Source organism: Leucopleurus acutus (assembly GCF_964270905.1).
Source record: "Leucopleurus acutus genome assembly, chromosome: 5".
Lineage (NCBI taxonomy): Eukaryota > Metazoa > Chordata > Mammalia > Artiodactyla > Delphinidae > Leucopleurus > Leucopleurus acutus.
The window spans coordinates 68361364-68376149 of NC_139147.1; the positions used below are offsets into that span (position 1 = coordinate 68361364).

General features: G+C 40.4%; 1 protein-coding gene across 2 annotated transcripts in view; it reads left to right on the forward strand.

Moving 5' to 3' along the window:
• PARP14 (poly(ADP-ribose) polymerase family member 14) overlaps positions 1-14786 on the forward strand; it is a 49417-nt gene that overhangs the window by 29460 nt on the left and 5171 nt on the right. For both annotated transcript variants that reach the window (XM_082839713.1, XM_082839714.1), the window contains 4 exons: positions 651-818; positions 4685-4891; positions 7822-8421; positions 9925-10058. In XM_082839713.1, the coding sequence (XP_082695839.1) occupies positions 651-818; positions 4685-4891; positions 7822-8421; positions 9925-10058 (1109 nt within the window). The remainder of the gene's footprint in view (positions 1-650; positions 819-4684; positions 4892-7821; positions 8422-9924; positions 10059-14786) is intronic.

Genomic DNA, 14786 nt, shown 5'->3' on the forward strand with positions numbered 1-14786 from the left:
TGCAGCACTATTTACAATAGCCAGGACGTGGAAGCAATCTAAATGTCCATTGATAGATGAATGGATAAAGAAGATGTGGCACATACATACAATGGAATATTACTCAGCCATAAAAAGAAATGTAATTGAGTTATTTGTAGTGAGGTGGATGGACCTAGAGTCTGTCATACAGAGTGAAGTAAGGCAGAAAGAGAAAAACAAATACCATATGCTAATGCATATATATGGAATCTAAAAAGAAAAAAAGAGGTACTGATGAACCTAGTGGCAGAGCAGGAATAAAGATGCAGACATAGAGAATGGACTTGAGGACACGGGGAGGGGGAGAGGGAAGCTGGGACCAAGTGAGAGAGTGGCATGGACATATATACACTACCAAATGTAAAATAGATAGCTAGTGGGAAGCAGCAGCATAGCACAGGGAGATCAGCTTGGTACTTTGTGACCACCTAGAAGGGTGGGATAGGGAGTGTGTGAGGGAGGTTCAAGAGGGAGGGGATATGGCGATATATGTATGTCTTTGGCTGATTCACTTTGTTGTACGACAGAAACTAACACAGCATTGTGAAGCAATTATAGTCCAATAAAGATGTATTAAAAAGAGTGGGTTCAGCATCTAATTTTGCATCTTTTTGTCTTGTGTTTCCCAGCTCAAGGGGGCCACAGAGATTATATAATTACCAAAGGTGGATTATTGAAGTGCAAGAATATTATTCACGTCATTGGTGGAAATAATGTCAAGAGATCGGTTTCCTGTGTTTTGCAAGAGTGTGAAAAGCGGAATTACTCATCCGTTTGCCTCCCAGCCATCGGGACAGGTTTGTAGCCTCTGGCTGTCAAGGCTAAATCCCAAGGTAACCAGTTTCCCTTGGAATTGGTGCTGATGGCTAATGTACTTATTGCTGAGTCTACATCAGGGCAGCTTCCTCAAGCCAGGGCAGCCCCCGAGGGAAGGAGCAAAGTCTGTGGATAGTTTAAGTAAAAAAGAGAAAACTGAAGAAAACTGAAGAGAGTATTGGGATAGTAGACATTTGCTTTCTAATATGGAAGGGAAGGGAGAGGAAGGGAGGGGAAAGGAAAGAAAGTCCATCTCTCATTGCTTTCATGAGCTCCTTTCTCTTTTCCATCCTCTACACATCCCCCATTATTTAGTCTTTGACTTCCCCTCCATCCCCTCTCCATGGAAACATCAGTGCATGGACTTCCGCCTCCCCATGGCCGACTCTCAGACAGCATGGCTGTCTATCTTCTCTTACCTCCTTGACAGTGGGCTGGCCGTGGGGCATTGCGACCTCTCAGTTGCCAGAATCCAGTGGGTTCTAATGGGTCAGAAACTCTCCACCTTCCTCCTTTCAGCTTGCCTGCCTCTTGGAAGTTTCTTATTTTCCTTAAACTACATAATGATTGTATGAGTCTTCATTTACAAGGATGGTGCTTTGGGCTTATCATTTGTAAGGTGATGCTCTTTGAGCTCTTTCCCCAGCAACCTGAGTCATGTGCATTAATCAGGGATTCCTGCTTGGTCTCCTTTAAGAGAGCTGCTCAGGGGAGGCAAATACTCTCAGGCTTGAAGTGGAATGGAGCTGACTGGTCCCAGAAAGAGAAGGCTCAGCACTGGATTAACCATTCCACTGCTCAGGAACCTAAGTTTGAGTGTCTCACACTGGCATTCTAGGCCCTCCAAAAGTTTAGCCTTAATAAACCTAACCATCTTTGTCACTTTCTGGGCCTTCTTCTAATTCTCTTTCCCATACTTTGATTTCTCTTATTTTTCATTCCTCTTAATGTTCCCACATAGAATGTTATGTCTCCTTAGCTCTCTGTTTCTGAAAGTATAATTTATATTCCCTTTATGCTTTCATTCCCCTTGTAGTATCATTCAATCCTAGCAGATTAGCCAATGTATTATCTGTCTGTCTATCATCTATGTATCCTCTATCTATCTATCATCTATCATTTTCTATGGACACCCACTAATGATTCCCCAGTCTCTATCTCCATCTGCTTTTTCCTCTGAGCTCTTGTCTTGTGTTTCCATCTTAACTTTATTTGTGCCAAGAAAGCAGGCAGCCTAAGGGTGGCACAGACCTTCCCAAGGGAGTCCCTGGGTGGAGTCAAAGAAGAAATAAGGAAATGAGGCAGTTTTAGTTTTGTATAATTACTTCTGGCTTACTGCAAACCTGTTGTTTTTTCCACTGACCTGGTTGCATTGCTGGTCTGCACAAGTAAATCAAGGTTAGCAAATTCTCCTTCCTCATCTTCTTTACCTGTCTCTGTCACCACCTGAGCAGGCCCTTAGACTAACAGATGGGGACCTTTCTCCCTTAGTAGTGATTATGAGTTGAATTGAGACTGTGATTGAGACAGTTGCTAGCAGTAAAGGAAGCCCTCTCACTGTTCCTCACAGGCTTGAGGGGAGAGAATGGGTGCTCACTGGTACCTGCAAGTACTTCAAGCTCAAAGCAAACTCCAAACTCCAGTTCATTGTCTTCTCCCCCACACCTGCCCTTCCTCTTATATCCCTGAGCATGTTAAAAACATCACTTTCTATCTAGAATCCTTGACTCTACCTTCTTCATCACGCCTATGTGCATTAGTTTATTAATTAGTTTGATTAAATATTTACTGAGTGTCTGCTATGTGCCGGGCACTGAGCTGAGGCAGCAGGGATAGAAAGATGACTAAGATAAGGGGCACCTGGTGTCCACAAGGGGCACCTGGCCTTCTGTGAGACACAGACATGTCAATAAACAACTGCAGTGCAACAGGACTTATGAAATACACGTGAAGGCTGTGGGTGGCAAAAGACGGGGAACAAAGGGGCAAGTATAAAGCCAGTTGGCCACTTGGTCCTGCTGACTTTACTTTCTAAATATCTCCTCAATCCCTACAGCCAGCTCTTCATTCTGGCCTGGTCTCTTTGTTCAGCTCTTGTCTTTTGCCTAAACCTTTATTTAAATTCTCCTGTTTAGACCTGGCTCCCTGCTCCAGTGCCTCCTCCACCTACCCCCCTACCTCCCCCGTTTATCTTTCTCAAAAACAAACCTGTTCCCCTGAACACGCCAGGTTCAACATATCACACTTCTTACACAGTTCTGTCTGGTGTAGCCTTTCCCTCAGGTGTCCATACTTCACCTGTTGAACACCTGTTCATCCCCACATATCACATCCTCTGTGTCCCAAGTGCTTAGGTTATTGAGAGTGAATGAATATATCTGAACATTCCCATTTAAATTCTTCCAGATAGCATGGAATAACTACAACATTGCAATGGAGAATCTCCCTCTTTCCCTGATCATCTAATTAAAAAAAAACAACCTGCACAAACCTTCTAGGTTAGTTTTATATGGGGATTGTCTACATTCCTACAGTTGTCCCCATAGCCAAGCCACAGAGGTCTGCTCTCCTTTCTGCAGTAATAGTGGGCACGGTCAACAGGGATAACCCAAGTAGGCCCTTCGTCTATCACACCAAGTTGGCCAGAGGACTTTCACATTGCCCACTCCCCACCCCGCAATGTGACAGCTGCTATTCACCTGGAACTGCTTCCATGGCTTTTCGTGAGCCTTTTCAAGGAACTTTTCATGATCTTACCTAGCCAGTAGGCTTGAGAAACAAGATGTGGAGCATGCTTAAAATAGGAAAAGACCTTGCTCAGGTGGCAACCTTGAACCCTGCAGGTCAGCTAAAATCACAGTGACCGTGGGACGAAAAACTTCTGGAGGCTCATGGATAACTTGTATGCAAAGAATTATAGATTATAACAAATAGCTTATGGCTCTAGGTGTCTTACGAAATGAGCTCGGTTTAAATCAGGTCCCCAAAGACATCTGAGAGAATAAGGATATATACGTAATAGTCAAGAAATGACTGAACCAAAAATAATGCTGTTCTCTTTATTTTTTAAGTTAATTAATTTATTTATAATTAGCTCTCTTTTATTTATTTACTTTTTGCCTGCGTTGGGTCGTCGTTGCCGTGTATGGGCTTTCTCTAGTTGCGGCAAGTGGGGGCTACTCTTTGTTGCGGTGCATAGGCTTCTCATTGCGGTGGCTTCTCTTGTTACGGAGCATGGGCTCTAGGGCACGGGCTTCAGTAGTTGTGGCACGCGAGCTCTAGAGCATAGGCTCAGTAGTTGTGGCACATGGGCTTAGTTGCTCCACAGCATGTGGGATCTTCCTGGACCAGGGCTCGAACCTGTGTCCCCTGCATTGGCAGGCGGATTCTTAACCAACTGTACCACCAGGGAAGACCTGTTCTCTTTAAAGAGCATGACATTTCAACATACATTAGCATCTTTTGCTTTTTGTGGATCTTTTGAGGACACCAGTGAGCCAAGAAAGGTTAACTGTGCTCTGTAACACGGAGGAACATAGTGAGCTGGGATCAGCTGAATAGAGCAAATAAGATATCAGACACCAAGTTATGTTTCTGGGCCCTTTGTTCATTGTTGGGCTGTTCCCGACATCCTGGAACAAAAACTCCCCGTTACATCTAGGACTTCAAGGGTGTCTGCTGATGCATTTTAGAAAAGTCCATGGTGATGAAAGAGTTGAGGAGTGGGAATTTATTCTGAGAATCAGAATCCCTAATTTATTCCTCAGCCTTCTCCAGTTGGGTCTTCTTTTTCAAATCCAGTTGGATCTTTTTTTTCCCCAATCATTTTTATTATTTGCCTTTCTAGGAAGTGCCAACCAAGACCCAGATAAGGTTGCAGCAGCCATAATTGATGCCATTGAAGACTTTATTCAGAAAGGATTGGTCCAGTCTATGAAAAAAGTTAAAGTTGTTATCTTTCTGCCTCAATTACTGGATGTGTTTTATGCCATCATGAAAAAAAGAGAAGGATCTCAGGCTTCTCCCCAGCAGTCTGTGATGTCTAAAATGACATGTGAGTTGTTCATTTTTATGAAATACATGTTTCTAATATTGATGTCACATGAGAAATAGCTATTTTTTTTTCTGGTAGTTTATTAGCTTTTTTCCAGCTTTATGGAGATAGAGTTGACATACATCACTGTATAAGTTTGAGGTATACAGCATAATGGTTTGACTTACATATATTGTGAAACGAATACCACAATAAGTTTAGTTAGCATCCATCATGTCACACAGATACAATAAAAAGAAAAGAATTTTTTTCTTGTGACAAGAACTCTCTTAACAACTTTCATATCCATCATATAGTAGTGTTAACTACAGTCATTAAAGAAGGTTTCTGGACCCAGTTCCAATGTGTATGGAGGCTTCCCTGTGCCTACAAGCAATTCTCAGACGCCAGCAGGGTGTCTGAGGATTCAACTCAATTCTGACATCATCTACCCAGAGATGGAATCAGATTCCACAGGTAAGGGCTCAGTGCCCAAGACTGCCTTCCGCTTCAGATACCAAGCACAAGCCAAATACTGTATATATGGGAAAAATATTTGGTCATTCTGACCAAATATATTTTTTCATATATATATATATACGTATATATGTATATACGTATATATATATATTTTTTGCAGTATGCGGGCCTCTCACTGTTGTGGCCTCTCCCGTTGCGGAGCATAGGCTCCGGACGCGCAGGCTCAGCAGTCATGCCTCACTGGTCCAGCCGCTCCGCAGCATGTGGGATCTTCCCAGACCGGGGCACGAACCCGTGTCCCCTGCATCAGCAGGTGGACTCTCAACCACTGCGCCACCAAGGAAGCCCTATTTTTTCTTATAAATAACAATATTACAATTATCATTCTGTACATTACATCCCTAGTACTTATTTATCTTGTAATTGGAAGTTTGTATCTTTTGACCGCCTTTCTCCAATCTCCTCCCACCCTCACCCCGCTTTACTAGGAGTAATTTATGGTTACTCCTAGTAACCATAAATCTGATCTCTTTTTCTATGAGTTTTTTTTTTCAGATTCTGCATATCAGTGAGGTCATACAGTATTTGTCTTTCTCTGTCTGACTTGAAATAGCTAATCTTTAGTGAACTGTCACAGAGATATTAAGAAAACAATCCCATTTATAATTGCATCAAAAAGAATAAAATACCCAGGAATAAATTTAACCAAGGAGGTGAAAGACCTGTATCATGAAAATATACAACATTGATGAAAGAAACTGAAGAAGATACAAATAAATGGAAAGATAGTTCATGCTCATGGATTGGAAGGATTAATATTGTTAAAATATCCATACTACTTAAAGCAATCTACAGATTCAATGCTATCCCTATCAAAATTCCAGTGGCACTTCTGAGGTAGAACAAACAGACTTGAAACCATAAAACTCCTACAAGAAAACATATGGGTAAGCTCCTCAGCACTGGTCTTAGCAATGATTTTTTAGATTTGACACTAAAATTACAAAAGCAAAATGAATAAGTGGGACTACATCAAACTGAAAATCTTCTGCACAGCAAAGGACATCATAAACAAAATGAAAAGAGAACCCACTGAATGGGAGAAAATATTTGCAAATCGTATATCTGATAAGGGGTTAAATCCAAAATATATAAAGAACTCATACAACAATAGAAAAAACCCCAAACAATTTGATTTTAAAATAGAGTATCTGAATAGACATTTTTCCAAAAAGATATACAACTGGCCAATAGGTACATGAAAAGGTGCTCAACATCATTAATCATCAGGGAAATGGAAATCAAAATCATAATGAGTGATCACCTCACATGATAGAACAGCTATTATCAAAAAGACAAGGGAGGGACTTCCCTGGTGGCACAGTGGTTAAGACTCCGTGCTCCCAATGCAGGGGGCCCAGGTTCGGTCCCTGGTCAGGGAACTAGATCCCACATGCACGCCACAACTAAGAGCTCACATGCCACAACTAAGGAGCAGGTGAGCTGCAACTAAGGAGCCCGCCTGCTGCAACTAAGACCCAGTGCAACCAAATAAATAAATAAATAAATAAAATATTTAAAAAAAAGACAAGGGACTTCCCTTGTGGTCCAGTGGTTAAGACTCCATGCTTCCACTGCAGGGGGCATGGGTTTGATCCCTGGTCAGGGAACTAAAATCCCACATACCACATGTCACAGCCAAAAAAAAAAAAAAAAAAAGTATTAAAAACTCAAATGTTAAGACCTGACCATAAAACTCCTAGAAGAAAACATAGGGGAAAATAAATGATTTAAAAAAAAAAAAAAGACAAGAAATAACAAGTGTTGGTGAGGATGTGGAGAAAAGGGAACCCTCATGCACTGTTGGTGGGAATGTAAATTGGTGCAGCTACTGTGGAAAACAGCATGGAGGTTCCTCAAAAGTCTAGAAATAGAACTACCATAGGATCCAGCAATTCCACTTCTGGGTATTTATCTGAAGGAAATGAAATCACTCTCTGGAATCCATGTTCACTGCAGCATTATTTTCAGTAGCCACAACATGGAAACATTGAAAGATGAATTATAAAGAAGATGTGGTGTATATGGAATATTACTCAGGCATAAAAAAGAAGGAAATCCTGCTACGTGCAACAACATGTGTGGACCTTGAGGGCATTATGCTCAATGAAATAAGACAGAGAAAGACAAATACTGTATGATAGCACTTATACAAAGGACAGATTGGTGATTGCCGGTGGGTGCAGGGGGTGTGGGAGTTGGGTGAAATGGGTGAAGTTGGTCAAAAGGGTAAAAGCATCCAGTTATAAGACAAACAAGTCCTAGGGTTGTAATGTACAGCATGGTGACAAAGAAAGAGAGAGAGGAAGAGAGGAAGGAGGGAGGGAGGGAGGAGGGAGGGAGGGAAGAGGGAGGGAGGAAGGAAGAAGGAAAGAAAGAAAGAGCTAATCTTCCTTTCTTTTCTTTTTTAGCATTCTTGGGCTTCTCAAGGAAATCTCCCCCAAAACAGACTCCTTTGGTTTTAGAAAAGAAAACAGAATCAGCAATATTTCAGGTGTGTGGTGAAAATGTAAAAAGTGTAGAAAACGTCCTCTTCTGGATACAGGATCTCATTCAAAAGGAACAGTGTCCCTACACCAGTGAAGATGAATGTATCAAAAACTTTGATGTAAAGGAATACCAGGAATTGAATGAGCTTCAGAAGAAGTTAAATATTTCCATTTCCTTGGACCGTGAAAGACCTTTGATTGAGGTTTCTGGAATTACCAAAGATGTGGTACAGGCTAGAAATGCAGTTGAGGACATGATCAAGAGAGTTAGATTGTCCAAAGAACAGGAATACCTGGCAGATCGTACCAGTGATTTTGTGGAATGGCAATATAAGGACGATAAAAATTTTCATAGTTTTGACAAAATTACCAATATGCAACTGGAGGATGCAAAGAAACAAAAGAGAAAGACAATTGATGTTAAAATTAATCATCAGAGCTACACAGTGGACTTGAAAACATACACTGCTACAGATGCAAAGGGAAAGAGTTTACCTGTTCGGCGCCATACAAAATCTGAAGGTGAATCAAACTTTCATGCTTGTTGTCCATTACTTTATGCCTGTGATGTGTGTTGTACATACATCAAAATGTTGTTCAAGTAGATAAAATCCAAGTACCCTTATGGGAGAAAATAGAAAACTTGGTCTCAGCTGAAGGAGCTTACACTTTGGCCACGAAAATACAGCACAGGGTGTACCCAACAGCTGATCATTATTATCTTAATGGTAACAATAGTCAAATGTTGCATTTGTTCTCATCTCTACAGTTTACAAGCTTCCCGGAGCCAGTTTTGCTGGGGAGGTAATGGCTGCTTCTGTCAGGAAAGGGAAAGCCATGGGCTGTAAAGAAGCCCAAGCCTTTCTAGAACAAAAGACTGAAGACAGCCTAGTCAGAGAGTGGGCACTCTGTGTCTGTGACTGATGACCCAGAGTGGATGGGGAGCCTGAAGGATCTTCTCCCAGAAGTCACTGGCTCCTCTGCCCCGAGGATAAGATTCTTTGACACACACATCAGGAAGCAGTCTTCAAGATTCCTGAGAAGGGAATACTTGTCTTGTGTAGTCAGCTATTCCTGCCTTTGAACCACATAAATCCCCCACTGAAAACTACTGAATTGGCTTTCAGTACATTGAGAGATCAATGTGAACGAATTCCTCAGACTCTGAGCAACCCTGGGGAAATGACAAGTCAAATACAGTATTCTGTTTAGCAGACGGGGAGACAGAGCTGCCACCACAACCTGCCATGTAGCAAAACCTCCCACCCACCCAACTGTTAAGGATGCTGTGAAGAATAATGAAAGAATAGATGTGGAAGGCCTGGTGGTTGTGGTGAGTTCTGGCAAAAAGCCATGCATTTGTAAGCAAAACATTAATGACTATTTATTGAAAACATTGTAGGGAAATCATTTATATGTAAAATTATTAAATTATGACAGATTAGAGACTGAACAGAATATGCAGCTGAGTTACATTACACCGATAGTTCTCAAATCTGAGCATGATCAAACTTGTTAAGATGCAGGTACCCAGGTTCCACCCTCAGAGATTTTGATTCGGTAGATCTGTGAAGTTTTTTTTTTTTTTTTTTTTTTTTTTTGCGGTACACCGGCCTTTCACTGCTGTGGCCTCCCCCGTTGCGGGGCACAGGCTCCGGACGCGCAGGCTCAGCGGCCAGGCGCATGGGCCCATCCGCTTCGCGGCATGTGGGATCTTCCTGGACCGGGGCACGAACCCGCGTCCCCTGCGTCGGCAGGCGGACTCTCAACCACTGCGCCACCAGAGAAGCCCTGTGAGTTTTTTTTTTAAGCAAGTGTTATAGTTGGTTCTGAGGCGGGTTATCTGTGGTCCACATTTTGAAAACATTCTTCTAGAAAGATAAGGGGCTTCTTGAACACCTTGAATTAGGAGATTGTAAAACAAGAGCACAAATGATACTCAGTTTTTCAAAGCATACCAGGAATGTGGACTATGCGGATGAGCCTTTCTAGGTGCGAGGGAGTTTTCAAATGTCTACTTTGCAGTTGAGATCCCCTTATACTGGAGTGATATGAAGCAGCAGAAAGTCTGTGTGGTTGAGCTACAGCCTGATAATTCAGAATACAAAACTGTGGCAAGCAAGTTTAATGAGACCTGTGCACACCTCATCATAGAGAAGGTAAGCCTTCCGCTGACATGGAGTTTCTACACGGTGGAGATAGAGGTATCATCGTCCTGGATAAATACATTTTCATTCACTTCCTATCACATTTTTACCCAGAATTAGAAATATTTTATGGCAATTAGTTTTTAAATTCTAGATTCTACTCATGTCACTATGATTACTGAGACATTGAAATTCTTGTGTCAGTTATTACAATATATTAAATTGTAATATATTAGAATAATAAAGATATATGTTTACTTTGTGAAGCAAGCTAATAATAACTTCTAGATATGGCTCCAAAGTTGGAGTTGATCACTAGCAAAATTGGAGTTGATAACTAGCAAATCAGATCAGGATTATGTGCTTCTGCTCCTTGCTTCCTTGATAATCCAGCGGTCCTCTCCCTGTTCATTTCCCTTATTTTGGCATCTTCTGCTTTTAAACATTAATTTAGAAAGTTTCCTTTTTGAAATTATTTTTCTCCCTTGACTTCTAGGACAGTATTATTTTGATGCTTTCTTCTCCTTCTTTAACTAATGTTCCTTTCATTTTCACTGGCATCTGTTCTTCCTCTAAACCCCTAATCCTAGGTAACCCACAGGATTTATATTTTGGTATTCTGTCTCTGCAGTTCACCAGGGAACGTTTTTACTCTTCTTGGCTGCAGCTATTATTTCAGTGTTGATAGCTCTCAAATCAACATCACCGACCTGGATCTTTGACTCAAGTTCTAGAACTTGAGTTCCCAAGTGGCCTAAAAAAGTCTCCACTTGAATATCTGTCTGCTAAATCAATTTCCCTAAAATCTAACTCATCTCATCATTTCCCCTTCCTTCCTGCTTTCTGTCTTTGGTGCCACCACTTTCTGAGTAAAGCTAGAGATCTTTGAGTACCTTCCCTTCATCTGTAATAACAAGTCTGCCAGTAAGGCCTGCATTGTCTTTCTTTGCAAATTTTCTCTTATTCCCTATTTGTACTGCCACCACTCTGTTTATTCATGTACTTAATAATACATATATTATTATTATTACATAATAATTCAAAAAAGATTTGAAGCGTACTACAAAGATATACCTTCAGATAACAAATATGGACAAAAAGAAAAGTAGGGCAGGGAAATTAAGATAATTACAGAGGTATTGTTAGTTCACAAAAATACATAACATGACGTCCTAGATAGTTACTAGAGGAGGCCCTCAAATTTGTCCTTGATCTGCCTAGTAGACAAAGTAAAGAAGTAAACACTCAGCTATAAGATTCATAATGTCCATAAATCAAAGAGCAAAGCATTTGATCAGGAGACTCAACAGTTTTTCACAATACTGAGACTGACTCCTGAAAGAGTTCTCCTGTGAATAAGTACTAGAGAACATCTTCAGAATCATCCTCACAGTAAATGCAGTATCAAATTTTGTACCATTTGTTTTCAATCCCTCAATGTAGGAAGGAGAGGAATAGGTTAGAGAGATTGTTGAGTCACAGGTATGAAATGTGCAGTATGGGTAATATAGTCAATAATTGTATCATATCTTTGTATGGTGACTGATCATGGCTGGGCTTATCTTGGTGATCATTTTGAAATATATGGAGGTATTGAATCGCTATGCTGTGTAACAGGAACTAGCAGTGTTGTAGGTCAGTTATACTTCGAAAATAAACAAACTCATAGAAAAAGAGATCAGATTTGTGGTTACCAGAGACAGGGGGTATAGGGAGAGGGAACTGGGTGAAAGGTAGGCAAAAGGTACAAACTTGCAGTTATAAGATAAATGAGTACTGGGGATGTAATGTACAACATGATAAATATAATCAACAGTGCTTTCATACACTATATTATGTTTGAAAGTTGTTGGGAGAGTGGATCCTGGGAGTTCTCATCACAAGGAAAAAATTTCTTTAATTTTGTATCTATATGAGATGATGGATGTTCACTGGACTTACGATGATCTTTTCATGATATATGTAAGTCAAACCACTATGCTGTACATCTTAAACTTATACAGTGCTATATGAACGTAAACTATATCTTAATAAAACTGGAAGAATAAATAACCTTGCCAAGTAGATAGATCCCTGTATGTTGAGCAAAACAATTATATGTGGTACCAAGAAAATGTAATTCAAGTACGCAGCTCTTTCATGGTCTGGTTCTGAGACAATAAGTTTCATTAAAGATACCAATTACAGTCCTCTGGGAGTGGCTGACTGGCACACTGTGATGAGATGTCAAGTCCAAATTGAGCAGGACCACCCAGTTGACCAGAAATGTCTGCACTGGGCCCTGGAGTCTTACCATGTGTTGGCAGACCTTCACCAGAGAAATGACTTCACTACCCTTTTGTAGTGGAACCCTTTTTTCAAATAAAATCTTATGTGAAATCCCAGTCTATGACACCAGTAAAAGCAGAGCTAGGCTGTACTTAAGGCACCTCTGTGGTGTCTAGTAGTGCAAAAGCGCTAACATGAGAAATGGGTGGTCTATCATCCTTCATGACTGTCATGTCTTGTGACGACGATTTTTTAACACCCATGAACTTCCACCTAGATTGAACAATTTTGTAACATTTGCTTTTTTTCCCCTCACTCTGTTTTTCCTGAAACAATTGAAAGTAAGTTGCAGATATCATGACACTCCTAAATATTATAGCCTATGTATCCTAAGAATAGAAACATTCTCTTAAATAACACAAATATCATTATCCTTTATAATAATATCCAATAGAAGGTCAATATTCAAATCACCCCTGTTGCTCTAAACAGCTTTCTTATAACTTCCTCCCAATCCCTGCCCCCAATCTGGACTCACACATTGCATTTTGTCATTGTGTCTCCTTCATCTCTTCTGATATAGAACAGTACTCCTGCATTTTTAAACATTATATTTCATGACACTGAAATTTTAGAAGAGTTTAAGCTAGTTGTATTGTAGAATGTTCCACATTCTGGCTCTGTCTCACCTAGATTTTTTAAGAATCCAAGCAGTTTTACAGATTCTAGATTTGTCTGATTGCCCATGGTGTCATTTAATTTATTCCTCTATCCGCTTTATTTATGGTAAGCTTGGAGTTAGGTTGAAAGGCTTGGGTAAATTCAGATGAATATTTTTTGCAAGAATATATTTTGTAGGTGAGGCATCAAAGAAGCTTTATTTATTTACTTTTATTGAACTATTGTTGATTTACAATGCTGTGTTAGTTTCTGGTATACAGCAAAGTGACTCAGATATGTGTGTGTGTGTATATATAATATGTATATAATTTTATATACATATTTACCCTTTCATCCCACTACTTTTCAGTCCTTCTTGTATTTCTGTGCCTCATCTGGGGTCATTTTCCTCTGGCTTTAGTATTTCTTCTAGTGCAGGTCTGGTAGTGATGAATTCTCTCAGTTTGTCTGAAAATTTATTTCACCCTCATTCTTTGAAGGATATTTTTGCTGGGTACAAAATTCTGAATTGGTAGTCATTTTCTTTAAGCACTTTGAAGAAGTTACTCTGTTATCTTCTGACTTTGTTTCACTCTGCACTTCCCTTCTCTCCAGGAACTTGGCTCAAATCCTTGTTGCCTTCAAACAGACTTTTTTTCCCACTAGCTCTTCTAGTAGTTGTTGGCAAGAAGTTTGGTCTGATACAAGTAGTCTATCATAGCCAGAGCCTGCTGCTAAAATAAGCCTACTAAGTAAAGCTTAGAATTTATCCTACTAGGAATACAGACTCAGATTACTGTGTTCAAAATTACTTGAAATAATTTTCTTTGTGTGGTTATTAAATTTTAAAAGGGTTTGTGCTCACTTCAGCATATACACTAAAAAAGGGTGAGAAACAAGAATAAAAGGACTAAGAAATTAAGAATGGTTTCAAAACTTGGTGTGAATAAAATTTTAAGGCTTTTAAAAATGAGTAAAATAAATAAGATTTAAAGTAAATAGAAATAAATTGGAAGTAGTCTGAAGATTAGAAACTCAGTTGTAGGTAAAAGGAAAAATAAAATTTAAGATTATAAATTGGATCAACAAAATACATGATAATGCTGAGACTTGGAACTAGAGGGCAAACTGTATCTTTTTTTTTAATTAATTAATTTTATTTATTTTTGGCTGCACTGGGTCTTCGTTGCTGCACGTGGGCTTTCTCTAGTTGTGGCAAGCGGGGGCTACTCTTTGTTGCGGTGCATGGGCTTCTCATTGTGGTGGCTTCTCCTGTTGCGGAGCACGGGCTCTAGGTGCCCGGGCTTCAATAGTTGTGGCACAAGGGCTCGGTAGTTGTGGCACAAGGGCTCAGTAGTTGTGGCTCATGGGCTCTAGAGCGCAGGCTCAGTAGTTGTGGTGCATGCGGCATGTGGGATCTTCCCTGACCAGGGCTCGAACCCACATCCCCTGAATTGGCAGGTGGATTCTGAACCACTGTGCCACCAGAGAAGCCTGCAAACTTAATTGTATTAAGGTGTATTAATTGTATCTTAATTAAAAACGGGAAACCCAAAACTGAAAAAAAAAAAAAAGAAGAACCCAATAAAGGCAGGTAATAATAGTGTCAGACTCGAGAGTTCCCTGGACTGGAAGATTCTGACCACATGGAACCTTCACCTTGTGCCTGTCCATGAGGGTCCTTGCCTCCCTTACCCACCCTTCACTCTTTCCCAAGTCAACCTTATGAAACTGCCACCACCTGGTGATTAGGGGAGTGTAGAAACTGATCTGCAACCCAAGACCCAAGGAGTTTCCACCACAGCCCTGGAG